This window comes from Pyrgilauda ruficollis, unplaced genomic scaffold, assembly GCF_017590135.1.
Source record: "Pyrgilauda ruficollis isolate IOZ18807 unplaced genomic scaffold, ASM1759013v1 scaffold70, whole genome shotgun sequence".
NCBI lineage: Eukaryota > Metazoa > Chordata > Aves > Passeriformes > Passeridae > Pyrgilauda > Pyrgilauda ruficollis.
Genome location: NW_024528822.1, coordinates 2,270,235 through 2,284,843, shown reverse-complemented (window position 1 = coordinate 2,284,843; position 14,609 = coordinate 2,270,235). Strand labels below are relative to the sequence as shown.

At 42.8% G+C, this 14,609-nt stretch overlaps 1 protein-coding gene across 1 annotated transcript in view; it reads left to right on the top strand.

Moving 5' to 3' along the window:
* Window positions 1-8,545: 8,545 nt before the first annotated feature.
* KCNK1 (potassium two pore domain channel subfamily K member 1) overlaps window positions 8,546-14,609 on the top strand; it is a 32,411-nt gene continuing 26,347 nt past the window's right edge. Inside the window, exon 1 of the mRNA XM_041485487.1 lies at window positions 8,546-8,900. Within this exon, the coding sequence (XP_041341421.1) occupies window positions 8,546-8,900 (355 nt within the window). The remainder of the gene's footprint in view (window positions 8,901-14,609) is intronic.

Below are 14,609 nucleotides of genomic sequence, written 5' to 3'. Positions count from 1 at the left end.
CTATGCTGATGGTCAGTTCTGCAGCCTGGTTTAGGATTTGATCATTAGTTGTATGCACTGAGGTACTGCTTAGGACTTAATTTATGAAAGGATAGCTTGAAAAATATATACAGTGTTAATTTTATTTCATTTTTCTGATTATGAAAATACAGTCCTAAATTTACTTTATGGGATGTGTAGGAGACGAGGACTTTAACTAGGAGCAAGAAGAGGCACTGGTAGGACTAGTTTAAACAAAGAAGTGGGGGAGGTAGAGACAATCACAATGCAGCAGAAAAAGAAAATCCACAGTTGGCAATGTTCAAAAGGGCTGCGAATGGTAGGTCCCAACCTAACATATTTTCAATGTTTTTTTTAGATCTGTCTTAAAATCAGGTGTGAGGCATCAGAAGACAAATGGTGGCACAGTGAGAAATGTGTATTGTTTTCCTTGGAAACTGGGATATTTCAGTCTTTTTATTCCTGGCCAGGCTGAAGACTTTTTGAAGGATCAGAGGCTGGATTCTGGGAGTTTCTAAGAGGAAGGAAGGAATTATCTTCTAGCATGTGTTGTAATTGTTTCCTATATATGTCTCATGAGTCAGACAGAATAGGATCAGGTCACTGACACTTGTTTTGCCAGAACAACAAGAAAACCTTATTTTGGAGGTAGGGGTGATGGTGACACGTTATTTTAAACTGCTTCATGCATTTTCTAAAGTGCAGGGGAAAAACCTGTCACATTTTTAACAGAGGTTCTTCAGGATAGACCTACATTTTAAGCCATTTCTTTAACAGCCTGTAGGCCAAGTATCTTTTATATTTCTGTATCAGGTAAATGTTATAAGAGTGTACAGTGGACTCTGATGGAAGTGGATAAAATGATACTACCATTGTATTATATTTAAAATTAAGCAACCCACTAGTACAAAAGCTCATATTAAAGTTGCCTTACTTCACAGAAGTTTTTCTCTTTGCCCTGTGATGTTCTTTCTATCTAAGTGCACCTTTCCAAGGAAGAGTGTAGGATTTGGCCTTACTGAAATTGTATTTTTTGTAAACTTTATAATATCTCACATGACTCAAGATTTGCAAAGGTATAGAGCTGAGTGACAAAACCTTTCCTTTGTACTTCTGATCAGTTTGTTAGGTTGATTGAAAGTCAGTGGGTGATAAGAAGATTCAGCCTCAGTTTTGATTGATGAGTCAGATGACACAGTTGAGAAAAAGTAGGACACTGTAGCTTGTGCTCACTGTAAGTGGATAAAAATAAAGGACTAAATTTTCAAAAGATTCAGGTCACTGAAATAGGCTTTGGTGTTCATTATAGCAGGTGCATGTGGCAATAGTACCCATGGGCTGTTCCAGACATTGGTTCAGTGAGGCAATGAATAGCACTTATTAAAATTTAACACTGCTGAGGCAGAAGGGTTGCCTGGAAAATAGACCTGTCTAAATAGCATGGTTAGGTGGGAGTATCACAAATTAGATGGTTTGTCTGTGTTTTCTCATCGAGGAGTAGTAATTCCTGCTTACTTCATTGGGGTAATGTGGGCCTTCAGCTACAAGGAATAAATGCCATGGCTGAGGGTCTCTGGTACAGTGTGTTGATTTGTGCTGCACTCTCAGAGAAGAACTTTTAGGCCTCTGAGCTGTCAGGACCGACCACAGAAACACATGGATTAGCCCTGCAGAAACAAAGAGAGAAGGGTGCCCGTTTCAGTGTTTCCCTCCACCATGTGCTGGCTGTAAAGCCTGTGCCCCAGGAAAGAGGTTGCCTGAGTCCTCCATCCTGCTGGGACATTTTCAGGGAAGCATTGGAACTTATGTGACCCTACAGTTAAACATTAAGCTCCTTCAAACTGTAGGATCCAAACAGCACAGGAAATACACATGGTCAGATACAAGTGTTGTTTTCAGGTATGCCCGAGTATCTGGGTTAGAATGTATTTCACATTAGACACGGCAAAGATGGACTCTCACTAGCATTGCTCTCTAGGAGCCTAGAGCCGTGAAAAGCCAAGCTGCAGTAGATCCTAGCTATCAGCTGTGGATGCAGCAGGAAAGAGATCCTTTCCCAAATCTTCAACCCTACTTCTTCCACAGCTGATTATTTCTTGGGCAGCAGCTAGGCAGCATCTGAAACTCATCCTAAGAACCTGCCCTGTATGATCCACATGGAGGCAGCTACATCCAGCACTAGACCTCTCTACTTTAGCAAGGAATCTTAGCCTGGAGATGATATGCACTATCCACTAGGTCTCCTATGGGCTGGAACCATTGCGTTGCAGGCATGAAGACATTGACTGCTACAAAGGATAACAGCCTTAGAAACATCTCCAGTCGCTGGAGCCCAGCTGACTAAGGCAGAGCCAAAGAGCAGTCAGTGTCCAGACCAAGCTCCAGCGCACTGGCCCCAGTATATCCAGTCCAAGCATGAACATATTGTTTCCTCCAACCTCATAGCCCAGGGCAAGGAGGCCTCACAGAGCAGTGGTGTGCTGTGTACACATGCTGTGGCCCAGGAACACAGAGTCAAATGGAGCTGAAGCTGAAAGCTGTTTTGACAAGTTAATGTGACCTTTCCGTGAATGGGCAAAAGGGTGCATGAGCTGTCAGAGAGAATGTCACCACGGCTGGGTCCAAGTATTTGTCCGCCACTGTAACACAAGTTCAACTCAGACTGTTGCATAAAATTGATTTTACAACAAGTACACAAATTCTACAGCGATGCAAACTGAATTAAAAGAGGCAAAAGGATGTACACTATAGCCCAACAGGACCACTAAACTAAGACCAGGATTGGGCCCTAGTTAGCCACAATCAGAAACCATGGAAATAGAGTCCAACTACTGTAAAAAGTAATTACAGACAGACCATTCAGTGTGTAATCCATTCTAAGTCTGTATGTTTTGAAACTGGCCCAGAGAAAGCTGGTGGGCTTTGCTGACACCATCATTTCCTGGGTGCCCAAGAACTGACACAACATCTTCAAGACAAAACCAAAATTGGTCTCAGAACTGGGAAGACCAGGATGGAGGCTTGGATATCCACAGCTGTGTGAGCCCACTTTAGCTACTGCATTATTTTATTTCCCACCATGACCACCTTTAAGAGCAGATTGCCAAGCTGGGAGAAGAAGGACAAAAAATTCTACAGAGTAGATGGAAGACATACAAAGTATTTTTTTACTTGAACCCTAATTTTTCAGTACAAAGTATTAAGTATATCAATCATTTGCCTTTTCAACATCTTGAACAAGAGATTAAAAAGACTGATTCTGCTGGATGACTGTCACAGGACTTAGGAACGCAAGGTCACTTTATTGAAAATGTTGAATTTTATCTAATGCAATTCACTAATAAGGCCATGTTGACATACTGAATACTCTGAGCTAGTACATTTCTTTAGTGTTAACACAATCCTACAAATAACAGGTAATTACCTTTCTACAAGGATATGGCACAATTTGGAATATAATAGTAAGGAGTTTGAAGAAGCATGCTATATATACAAGACCATATATTTATATAGATGGGTGTGTGTATTTATGTACATATATGCAGCCCTCATCCCCATTGGACCTATACCTCTTAGAGAAACCAAGCTGCTTTCTGGATAATGTCATTGGTAAACCCGATGGCAAATATACATGACACTACTTTTCCAGGACATAAAATGCTTATCTTAATAAAAGAGTTATCTATCAGTTATTCTAACTGGACAGCAAGATCATTGGTTAGATATGAATACTTATTGCAACTCTAAGGAAAATTATATTTACGCTGAACAAGGATGACTCACTCAAGAAAGAAATTGTGCCTGACCATGCATATAAACTTCCTTGATTCTAAACACTACTACTTCATGATGCAAACCTTCCCCTAAATATAAGTCCAAACTAGGCACATTCATTCCTTTGCTATCACACATCAGTGGTCTTAACCTTTGTGGACAGCATTGCACCATTAAATAAATCACATAAAATGTTTGGGGTTTTTTTTTGTTTGTTTGTTTTGGTTTGGTTTGGTTTGGTTTTTTTTTTTTTTGAGGAAACTACTAAATCTCAAGCTTTCTCCCTTCCCTCTCAAGTAGAATTTAGCCAGCCACGTTTTGTTGGAAATGGCATGAACATGGACACAAAATTTGCTGACTCTTTTTCTTCCATAGCAATGTATCTACTGTCATTAGTATGCTGCTGATAATTTTAAAGACCTAAATACATCTGTACTCTCTTATTCCATCTCCATCCTCCTGCCAAATTAAGACGGGAATGCATCCCCTCTTCACAGATTACTTTTTTCACTGAAAAGTCAGGCTCTCAACTTTTGTAAGTTTTACTTTATTTGACCCAAATCTAGATGATTCCATTTAGCCAAAATTGTACACCTTACCCATTGGAAACAGAACACATTGCAACCCCTCTGACAGCTTTTCAACTTAACTACATTTGTGTTAGTGTCTGTGAGGATGTGATTCTTATAAATTCACATCCTGCCTGCCCACATTGAATGATGACATTCAATCAGAGCCACTAGCCAACCTTGTACTAACTTCTGCAAAAGCTTGCAAATTGAGTATTTTGAAACAATTGATCAGAAAAATATTCTTCTATAAAAGGAAATATATTATGTTCCAGCCTTCACTTAACAGATAGACTAAATAATGAAGGATTCTACTTCTTATCAGTTTCATTAAAAAATATTCTAGGGGGAGAATCATTAATAGAAATGAATTCAGAGACTCTCACATTAATGGCAATCTTTCTTCATGTATACATAATTTAGGACTGATCAGACTTCAAACTTGTCATAACCACTGAATTTATATCCATGCCAAATTTGAAGAAAGGTTCTGAAGGACAAATCAGTTCTCTGGTGCTATTCAATATTCAGCTGTCAGGGTGACACAGCTTTGATACTGCTTCACGTTTTCCCCACTTAAATTTTCCATTGCCTCCCACACTGTCCTGGTTCATCCCACCATTCCTCACCACCACCTCCTCTGTTCCCTCTGTGTACTGTGAGTTCATGCTGTACGTATGCCAGAGCAGAACAGGTTTGGCAGGATAAGTATTGCCTGGTAACTAATTTTATTTACCCAGCTTCTGGGACTTAAGGTTCTACAACATAATGAGAGGAAGGGCTTTTTCTTCCAAGACTGATGGAAAAAGTTTTGTGATCTAAGAGATTACTCTTTTGTGGGGGGGGGATAAAAAAATGGAAAACAAATAATCCTTTCAGTCAACTTGAAGTTTCTGTGCATATGAGTAACTTTCAGTTTTCTTTTTGGTGCTGAAAATATTTTATAATCTTGATAGAAGTAACAGTGCCAAACATGGGTGTTTCCCTTTCCCCAGATTCATTCCTGCTCACTGACTAGAGCTCAGCGATTACAGCAGCAGAGCGTCCGTGTCAAAGCTCCTCTTTGGCCTATGCCACCCAGCACAGACCAGGCTCTGGAGCACTGCTGTGAGCTATTCTTGCTTTTCACTGAAGCTACTATTTTTATCTATTGTCATTTTCAGTCACTGGACAAAAGACTAGAGTCCAGTGATCCCCCTCTCTGGTTGCTGTCTGCCACCCATCTGTCTTTTCTCTAGCCAGCACCTCCTTATCTTCTGATGTCTCAAGCCCTTCAGCATTTCATTGGAAATATTTCTGTAATTAAAGATTATTCTAGTTAACCAAAAATCTCAGAGAAGAACAGACTGCCATTAACACTTCTTTACTTCATTTTCTATTCTCCCAACAGAAAATGTCAGTAACTCATATAGCTCTGAAAGGGCCTCACACTTCTAATGTACAAGAGAGGATTTTCTCAGCCTCTGGACTATGCCATAGAAGCTGCTACCCCAGTGATGTGATAGGGGAGTTGTCCTACCTCCCTAAGCAGCAGAGTTGGAGACTACTAATTTTCTCTGTGGTTTTCTAGTACCCCAGGACACAACTGTGGTTTCTGTCTCAGTTCTATGGTGGATTAGAATGTCTGCCTTCTTTTCTGTCCCTGTAGACAGGCAGCTTGTGTTTGCATTTTTTGTAGCTCTGAGGGAGTTTTGTGCAATGAAGAACACCAGTATCTACCAATAGTGGGTTTCTTCACTCTGCTTGCAGCTGGACTTCTCCAACAGTAAGGAGCCCAGTCACCACAGAGCATTGTTGGTGTACAATGTGATGATGTGGTACACTTTATTAACTGGATGCATATTTTATTAAGAGGAATGATCACCATAGAATGAAACTTCTGCTACGAAAAGGCTGTTCTGTAGCAGCCTGTTCCCCAATTTCAGTCACTCCCTGCTGAAGCATATTGTGAAGTCATGTTATACAGGACAGAACATGGAATTCAGTACACTGAATCCTCGACTAGCCTAATCCTTGACTAGCAAAACATGTAAATGGATATATACTGTGGAATGAAGCTGGAATGCCATAACTGCATTCACATGTGATATTATCATGGTAAATACAATCACTCAAATCAGAAAACTGAATATGAAGACACCTTCCTATTCCAAAGAAATATATAATTAAGTTATTCGTTCTGTTAGGCACTTTGAGTTAAAATATTAATATCAAGAATGGTGGCTAAAACTCAGTCCAAATGTTTGCTTTTGAAGCAAGAACTGAATGCTTTGGTGACACAGCTGTGACACTCTGCCATTGTTCCCCTCAGCCCATACCTCCAAAAAGCTTTGGAGATAAAAACTGAGTTAGGAGAGTATTGCAGGTTCTGTTCAGCAGAGAGTCCTCCTTTTCTCTTCAGTGCAACAAACCTCCAAGTGTGAGAGGCTTCTAAATATGGAGAGTGACTGATTCATAAAAATGGAAAACTGAAGGAGGCTGGTTCAGCTTACCCAGACACACTTTCCTATAACTGAAGAGAGGTTCTTAGGCAAACATTTTCTGACCTTTAAACAAATATTTGGCTTGAAGGTAGGGAAAATTCTGTTTTATAGCAAAGACATGACCACTGCCTATCACGAATACCACACGTGTTCTCCCAGCACGTCATGGAGAGTCTGCCTGCTCAGCCTGTCTGTCTCCTGTGTACCTCCCACATCCCCCCAGTGCTCTACTGACCAACCATTCAAGCAGCTGCTGTTTGCATAAGAACACATTTACATTTTAATGAAACGTGGGGGTGGGGGATGTGTTCAGGGCCCTAGAATGACCCAGCTGTGGCAGTGGGGAATAGACCAGGAACTGGATGAGCTGTTCTGTCAGGCCAGATTTATCCCATAGCTTCATGTAGCTGTTGTATAAAAGGAAATGTTGACATATAATTTTAAGGTTTTAGCCTGAATTTTTTTTTTTGCCTTTCATTTTTCTATTCTTTTCCCACAGTAGTCCTTAAAGCTTAGATGGGTACTTCACAGCTTAAGATAGGTTGCTGGATTTTATTTACTCTGTCCAAACTCCCTGGCTCAGCCCTAGTAAATTTCTAATTTGCAAGTTACTGCTTTGTGTCTGTATAAATTGCCATCAGCTGAGAGGTGGAAGGGCCATGGCACAGCTTTGTGATCAGGAAACCCTGTGTCTCTCCTTTACTAGAAGCTGTCTTTATTCACCCTAAGGGATAGTTTGGGAAGCTGTAATTTTTACTGTTCCTTTTCATCTGGTGGGGAGCCTCATCTGGCAAGTTTACTGTGTGGTCGCTGGTTGGAGTTTGAGATGGATGAAGAAAGAAGCATTCACAGTGAAACTTGTGCAGATCTCTGGCTGGGGCTACGCAGAGGGCTGCCTGCACAGTGCATTTGTATTCGCCGTGGGTGCTGCACTGAGCACTAGCCAGGCACTCCACACTATTAAAGAGTGTCTCACAAGAGCAAAGATTCCTTTAGCTTGTTTGGGGAGCTGCTGGAGGTCACCTGGTTCAAACTGCACCCCCAAACAGGCCCCATTTTGAAGTTACAGACCTGAGGGAGGACTTCAACACCTGACATCTGGGTTTCTCCTTGAATTCATCACATCCTGCACTGAATGAAAGCCAGCCTCCCGCTTCACACTTCGTCACCTTATTCTGCGTTGAAACGTGAATGAATGAATAAATAAGCAAATAATAACAACAACAACAAATAAATAGTGGAAGAATTGCTGCTTTGGGGGTTTCTCACAACAGGGGGCGGGGAGCAGCGGGGCAAGGAATTCTCCAGAGATTTTTGTGCGGAAAGGGGAATAAACGTCCGCCGCAGCGGGGCGGGGGGAGGCTCTCGGGTCGGTTTCTCTGAGCGCCAGCGGGGGATTCCACGCGTTACTGGGAGACAAGGAACAGCAGCGACAGAAGGCGCCGGCGTCCCAACACGAGGCGGCGGGAGCAGCATCGGGCGGCAGGAGGAGGGAGGGGAGGCCCTTCCTCCCTGCGTCCCTCCCTCCGCCGCGGTACCTGCGCCGCGCGTCCACGTGAGCGCCACATCAGCGCCGCTCCGCGCCCTCAAAGTCAGCCAGCGGCCGCACGGGGGGCAGCCGGCGGCCGTGCTCCCCCTTCCCTTCCCTGTCTCCTTCAGCCCCCGCTCCCCTCAGCGGCCTGGCCCGGCCCGGGGCTCAGCCGGCCCGGGCTCGGGAAGATGCTGCAGTCGCTGGCGGGCAGCTCCTGCGTGCGGCTGGTGGAGCAGCACCGCTCCGCCTGGTGCTTCGCGCTGCTGGTGCTGGGCTACCTGCTCTACCTGGTGTTCGGCGCCGTGGTCTTCTCCTCGGTGGAGCTGCCCTACGAAGACCTGCTGCGCCAGGAGCTGGGCAAGCTGAAGCAGCGCTTCCTGGAGGAGCACGCCTGCCTCTCGGAGCAGCAGCTGGAGCAGTTCCTGATGCGGGTGCTGGAGGCCAGCAACTACGGCGTCTCGGTGCTCAGCAACGCCTCGGGAAACTGGAACTGGGACTTCACCTCCTCCCTCTTCTTCGCCAGCACCGTCCTCTCCACCACGGGTAAGGCAAAGGCGGTTCGCCCGCTGCCGGAGGCCTTCCGGGGAGGCCCGGACCCCCGAGGGCCCCGCGGCGGTGGCGGAGCCGGTGTGAGGCAGCCGGGGCCGGCGGCACGCGCGGGGCGGGGGGCACGGAGCGACCGCCGGCCCCGCGGCGCTGGGCGTGAGGGGGCTCTGGAGGCAGCCTACTTCCCAAACTCTCCCGTGCGACGGGCGCGTTTTGTTAGGATGCATCCCCCATGAGTGACCCCCCGTGAATTCGGCGCCAAGAGCCAGGCTGCCGATTCCCCCACGCTGAAATCGTTGGCGGTTTCGAAAATCCGGCGAGATGCCCGGCTCTTTCTTTGAACTTTTAAATGCTGCTAGAGGTGACTCCTTTGCGTTCTCCTTTGGTGTTTTCTTTTCTGGCTGATTCTTTCCCGGAGGTGGGGGGATACACACACGCGGATGGACGGGGACGGACTGCTAACCCGGTTATAATGAAGTTAAATTTCATTTTCATGTTTTACTGTCAATTTCCATGGAATATTTGCATATAAGTGACTGAAAGATAATGCTTCCTTTCTTCCAGATAGCATTTTGCATTGGTGTTTTGAAAAGCTCGAGGAAACGTTCCTCTGACCATAGTTTTTACAAGGACTTATTTTCACAGTAGTTACATTTCGCTTACCATCATAGTGGAAAGCCTTCTAAAGGATAAGTGCAGTCATTTGTGCTGGGAAGCTGGGTTCAGGTCACTGACACAAATAGGGAGGGCTTGTCAAATAAGAAGAGTTTTAAAAAAAATCACCCCAAAATTTGTCTAACCAGAGAGGACTTTGTGTCTTGGCAGTACATTGATACTGCTATAAAATATGCACTCTTTTTTTTTTTTTTTTTTTGCCTCCTTGACCCCAAATTAGCACTCCTTCTATTATGGGAAATTTAACCAGCTGATACTAACAGTGACATTTAATAATTTGCTTACCTGTTCATATGTTAGTACTTCCTGACTGATCTCAAACAGGCGATGCTTGTCCTATAAATAGTTGTCATTGAGTATACAGATTAGGGTTACAAGGAAGTTGTGTTTTTAAAAAGTAAAACAGGTTTGTGGGTGTCCCCAGGACACCTCACCTTCCCACTTCTTAATTACTGGAGTTTGTAAGAAGAGAGAAAGTGACACACTTAAAGCAGTTTAATGCTTTCAGTGAATAAATTTGCAAGCATTAATCAACATATAGGAATATTGCTGATGAAAAAAGGATAGAACTGTGATAGTACTTCAGCACCCAATTTTTTTCTTTTTTCTTTTTCTTTCTGTAAAGCTATAAAGCACTTAAAACTTAAGGAGCTGAATTGACCTGCTTCTTTCCATTTCTAATCAGTTATACTGTTAGGTACTATAAAATGTAAATTATTTTGTCCTAGAGCTATTTTTATATAAATTATTTATATTATTATTTATAATAAGTTTTTTCTGTAGTGTAGTAACTCACATTAAAATAATTTTTAAAAGGGTATTAAAAAAGGTCCTGCTTTTTTTTTTTTTTTTTTTTTAATGACTCAGTCAAAAAATGTTCACAGTTGGAACAGTGGAGGTGGGTCTGAGTTGGTAACACCTTAACACTTCCTGCTGATGCACAGCTACAGGATGTTTGGCTTCAGTAGTACAGCTCAGGCAGGGATATCTCTTTCCCACTGCGTGTCTGCTGAAGGGCAAGGCATAGCCTGGCCTTGCCTGTTTAGCTGGCTTGATCATAGAGGCCTTGCCAGGGAAGAAGACTCAAGGTACCGTTGTCCGAATGGAAAACTATTTTGAAAATACCCCTTTCGTGGCATGTGTGCAGAAAACCCAGAGGTCTGACATGTACGAGGTGAGTTTTCATTATTTCTGTCAGCTTCATAAACAGTTCATCCAGTCATCGCTGATGTAATAGACCAGGCATCAAGTGGTGCTGCTTCCTTCTGTGTCTGACAGTCCTTTGACTTGGGCCCTTTTTAACCAAATCTATCTGTTTCTTGTTTTATGCAGTGGCTTTCAGCTGTATTTAATCCCTATTTAATATAAATTAGAGTTTGTACAAGTAGACAAGTATCAATTCAGGGAAGTACAGTACCTCCAATGCTTGTTCAAATTCTCCCCAGAGCACAGGTGTTTCTGGGGAGGTGCATTTTTTTCCACTCAGTTGACTCTGAACTTGTGCAAGAAATCTTTCAGGTCTCTTGAAATGGTCATTAAAAGGGACAACAAGCAGAAGAACCCGCCTGGCCACCTCAAACAGTTGTTCAGAAGTGTTTGAGCATTCAAAATATGCTGTATTGTTATGAAGTATACACCTGAAATGCCCTCCCTTTGCCAAGTACACTGAGGGAAAAACAGATCCCTGCTACTGGTGATGCCAGCTGAGAGCTGTTTTTGTGTGTAATTGAAATTACAGGGAGCGCCTGGGGATGTTCTTTATGTTCAGCTGAGTGAATTTGTCTCTCATATGTAAATAAATGCACACCTACCCCTTGTACAGAGGACAAGGCTTCTTTCATAGCCTTTCAGTTTTCTATATAAAGCTTGTGGGGAAGTGTTTAAATTTGGCAACCCTGACTTTTCTTCTTGTTCCCTCCCATCCTTATTATAGTCTTTGGCTTCTTACTCACTAGAGAAAATCCTTGAAGGAAATTATAAAGCCAGTTAAGAATTAAAAAAAAAATCTTAAAGGAGATTGCAGAATAAGGCAAATTGCTGCTTGAAAGCAATTAATATTGCTGTGTACATGGGCTGTCACAGGATTGTCACAAGCTGCCTGAAGGACAGGCAAGCAAAGGGCAGTGAAATGGACTGGTGGTGAGGCTTCAGCAGATTGTAGCAGTGACAGGCAGCAGGTTTCTCTTCTGACTTTATTCCTCCCTATGCAACTTAAGCAGTTGTGCAGAATGCCATATGAGTGGTGTGTAAGGTGAAGCACTTTGGTTGTTAATAATTGACAACCTAAACACTAAGAATATACAGTTGTGTGCATTTAAGTAGTGTCTGCCTTGGAAATTCCCTGTAATTAATACCTGACACACATCTGTGGTCTGCTTGTCTCAGTGCTAGATGCCATCAAATCATTATGCTGAAGCAGTTCTTTCTGGTTGGCTTTGTTTGGTGCCATCTGTACTAAAGTCTTGTATTTCTAACAATAAAAATGAGGTAATTTTTTGTACTCACCCTTGCAGGTGGTGTTTTAACTCATCTTGGCATGCTGTCAGTGTGTAACATCTTATCCCATATTGGTACAATATGAGAATACTGCGTTACACGAGTTGTAAGCAGAATGAAGCAACCAAAGAAATTGATACTGGTTATGTTGACAGATAAGAAAAGTACACTGACTTCTGCTTGTTGAAGGAAAATAGGTAGGGAAGGAAAGGAGCTGCCAATTTAGGAACTCGGGGCCTGTAGTTTCATGTTTGTTTCTGGAAAGAGTCTTCTCAGTGCAAGTATATTCCATGGCATTTTATACAAACAGGCTGTCCAGCTTTGAGTATTTTTGCCTTCATCTACAAGCCGTGCCACCTACAAGCGTGGCTGGAGATTTCATATAACTTTTGATGCTGAGGAAGAGCTGCTTTGTATCCTTCTCTGCTGTGATAGGCTTGGCAAGATACCCATTAGAAGGAAGTGAGGATAGCCTTGTCCTGATTTAGAGATTTGCAGAGGAAAGGTGAGAAGTTGCCTCTTCGACAATGGCAACACGTGTTTTAAATGTTTTGATTGAGGTCAGCTGGCCTCTCATTTGGCAATAAGAGAAGGGAGGATTGTCCATATTTGACAACTTCTGAAGCTTGTGACGTGGCTGTCTGCAAAGTGGTTTGTGAAAGCAGCATTTTCTCCATAATTCAGCCTGTACCAATCTCATTGTTGGTGCTGAGGATGGGTGTATTGTGCTGCATTCAGAGAATGTCACCCAAGATCCACAATGAAATTTGCGTTTCTGCTCACTGGATTTTGAATGGAGTAAGGAGCAGTATTAATTCAGTAGTTGCAGATAAATGCTGACAGAGGCTGTTACTTTGAAGGTGCTTGGTTGAAGGGCAAGTAAAGATTCAATATGGCTTTCAGGGGAAATTTTGCATTTAGGTTATTTAACTGCCAAGCTGTATGAGGAGTTAGTGCATCTATAATTCGATTTATAAAGGTGTTCTCTATTTGAGCTGATTCTCATAAGCATTGCTATTGATAACTTGCAAGAGAAACTAAATTATGCCTCTGTTTATGACAAGTAGCAGGCTGTGAGGTTGTGATGTACTGCAAAAGAAAGTGCATTCTGTATGAAGAGACTGGGGAAAGAGAAGCCTGGAAGTCTGCAAGATTTTCTCCATGTTCTTCTCACAAGTGCTTGATTTTCTTGCTTTCCTTCTCCCTCAAGGGAACAGGCCTCACATCCAGTACATATTTAGTGTGCATTACAGATCTGAACAAATCCATAGAAGATGGGCGAGTGCCATGAAAGCATCACAATGGAGCATTACAAAGACATCATAAGATTTGTAGGCCCATACAGTAGAACCCTCAGGTGCAAGAAACTACTGGGATCTCTCAAACCTGTATAGAAAGATGTGAATATAACTTAAGGTAATAAATAATAAATAAGAGGACAGTTTACAGAGGCTTTAGGGAAAACATGGTTTTCTGTCCCATGCTTGAATTCAATGTAAAATGCAATGTTATTTTTGCTGCTGTCAGAATATGTGGGCTGTGTCCCTGGTGATGCCTGTATTATCTCATTAATACACACCGAATAAATGTGTTTCATAATTCATACCAAATGTCTGTCTAGAGACCTGACATAAGATTCTCTGTTGCCTCTTATCTGAAAATATACAAACTTGGTGATGGATTAAACTCAGATCTGTCTCACTGGTAGTCACCCCTGACTCCAGCAGAACACTGAAGCTTCATTGTGCTGTTGCTCTGACTGCAGCACTCGTAGATTATTTAAATTGTTGTGATGAATTGCAGCTATTCTCCAGGGTGAGGATGCGAAACTTTGGGAACTTTAAGAGTTGTTTGTTGCTTGGAAATAAGATTACAGGAAAAGGTAATTTGCTGGGGATGATCTCGGAAGCCAAGGGAGGTTGTGCTGTGCTCTTCAAACGAGTGGTTTTTATACAGGAGACATTCTAAGTGCAAAGGACATCATGAGGTAGGTTGAGAAAGATGCTGGAGGAGAAGGATTACATTCAGTAAGCTATCTGTTTGGATCTGAAGCCTAGTGGTTGAAGCCTGCAGGGTTTTCTGGGACAGGGTAATCACAGCTACTGGCCCCAAGGCTGTTGGCCTCCAGATCAATAGTCCTGTAACCAGGCATCCTACCTCTTGCATTAAGTGGTATAAACACAAAGTCAGAGTCATTCTGTCTGCCTGTGTGTTCCCTTTCTTCTCAAGGGAAGTTCCTTCATTCTATACCCATGGAACAGTTCCAGATTTGCTGCTGTCATATTTTAGTCTGGCCCCAGGGTAATGATGCTGTCTCCTGGGATGTGGGACATTTCGGTTGAGTTCAGCTTAATGTTATTCTCAGTACAAGGATTTGAACTAGGGTTTTCTAGAACTCCTTAGGAAGAGGAGACAAAAAGACCACCATCTAGGGAAGTTGTGAAAGAAGTTCAGTATGTATGGAGTCATACTTAGAAATTACCTTGGATGCTTCTGGTATCTCTGCCTTACAACACAAAATCATGGGAATGTTCA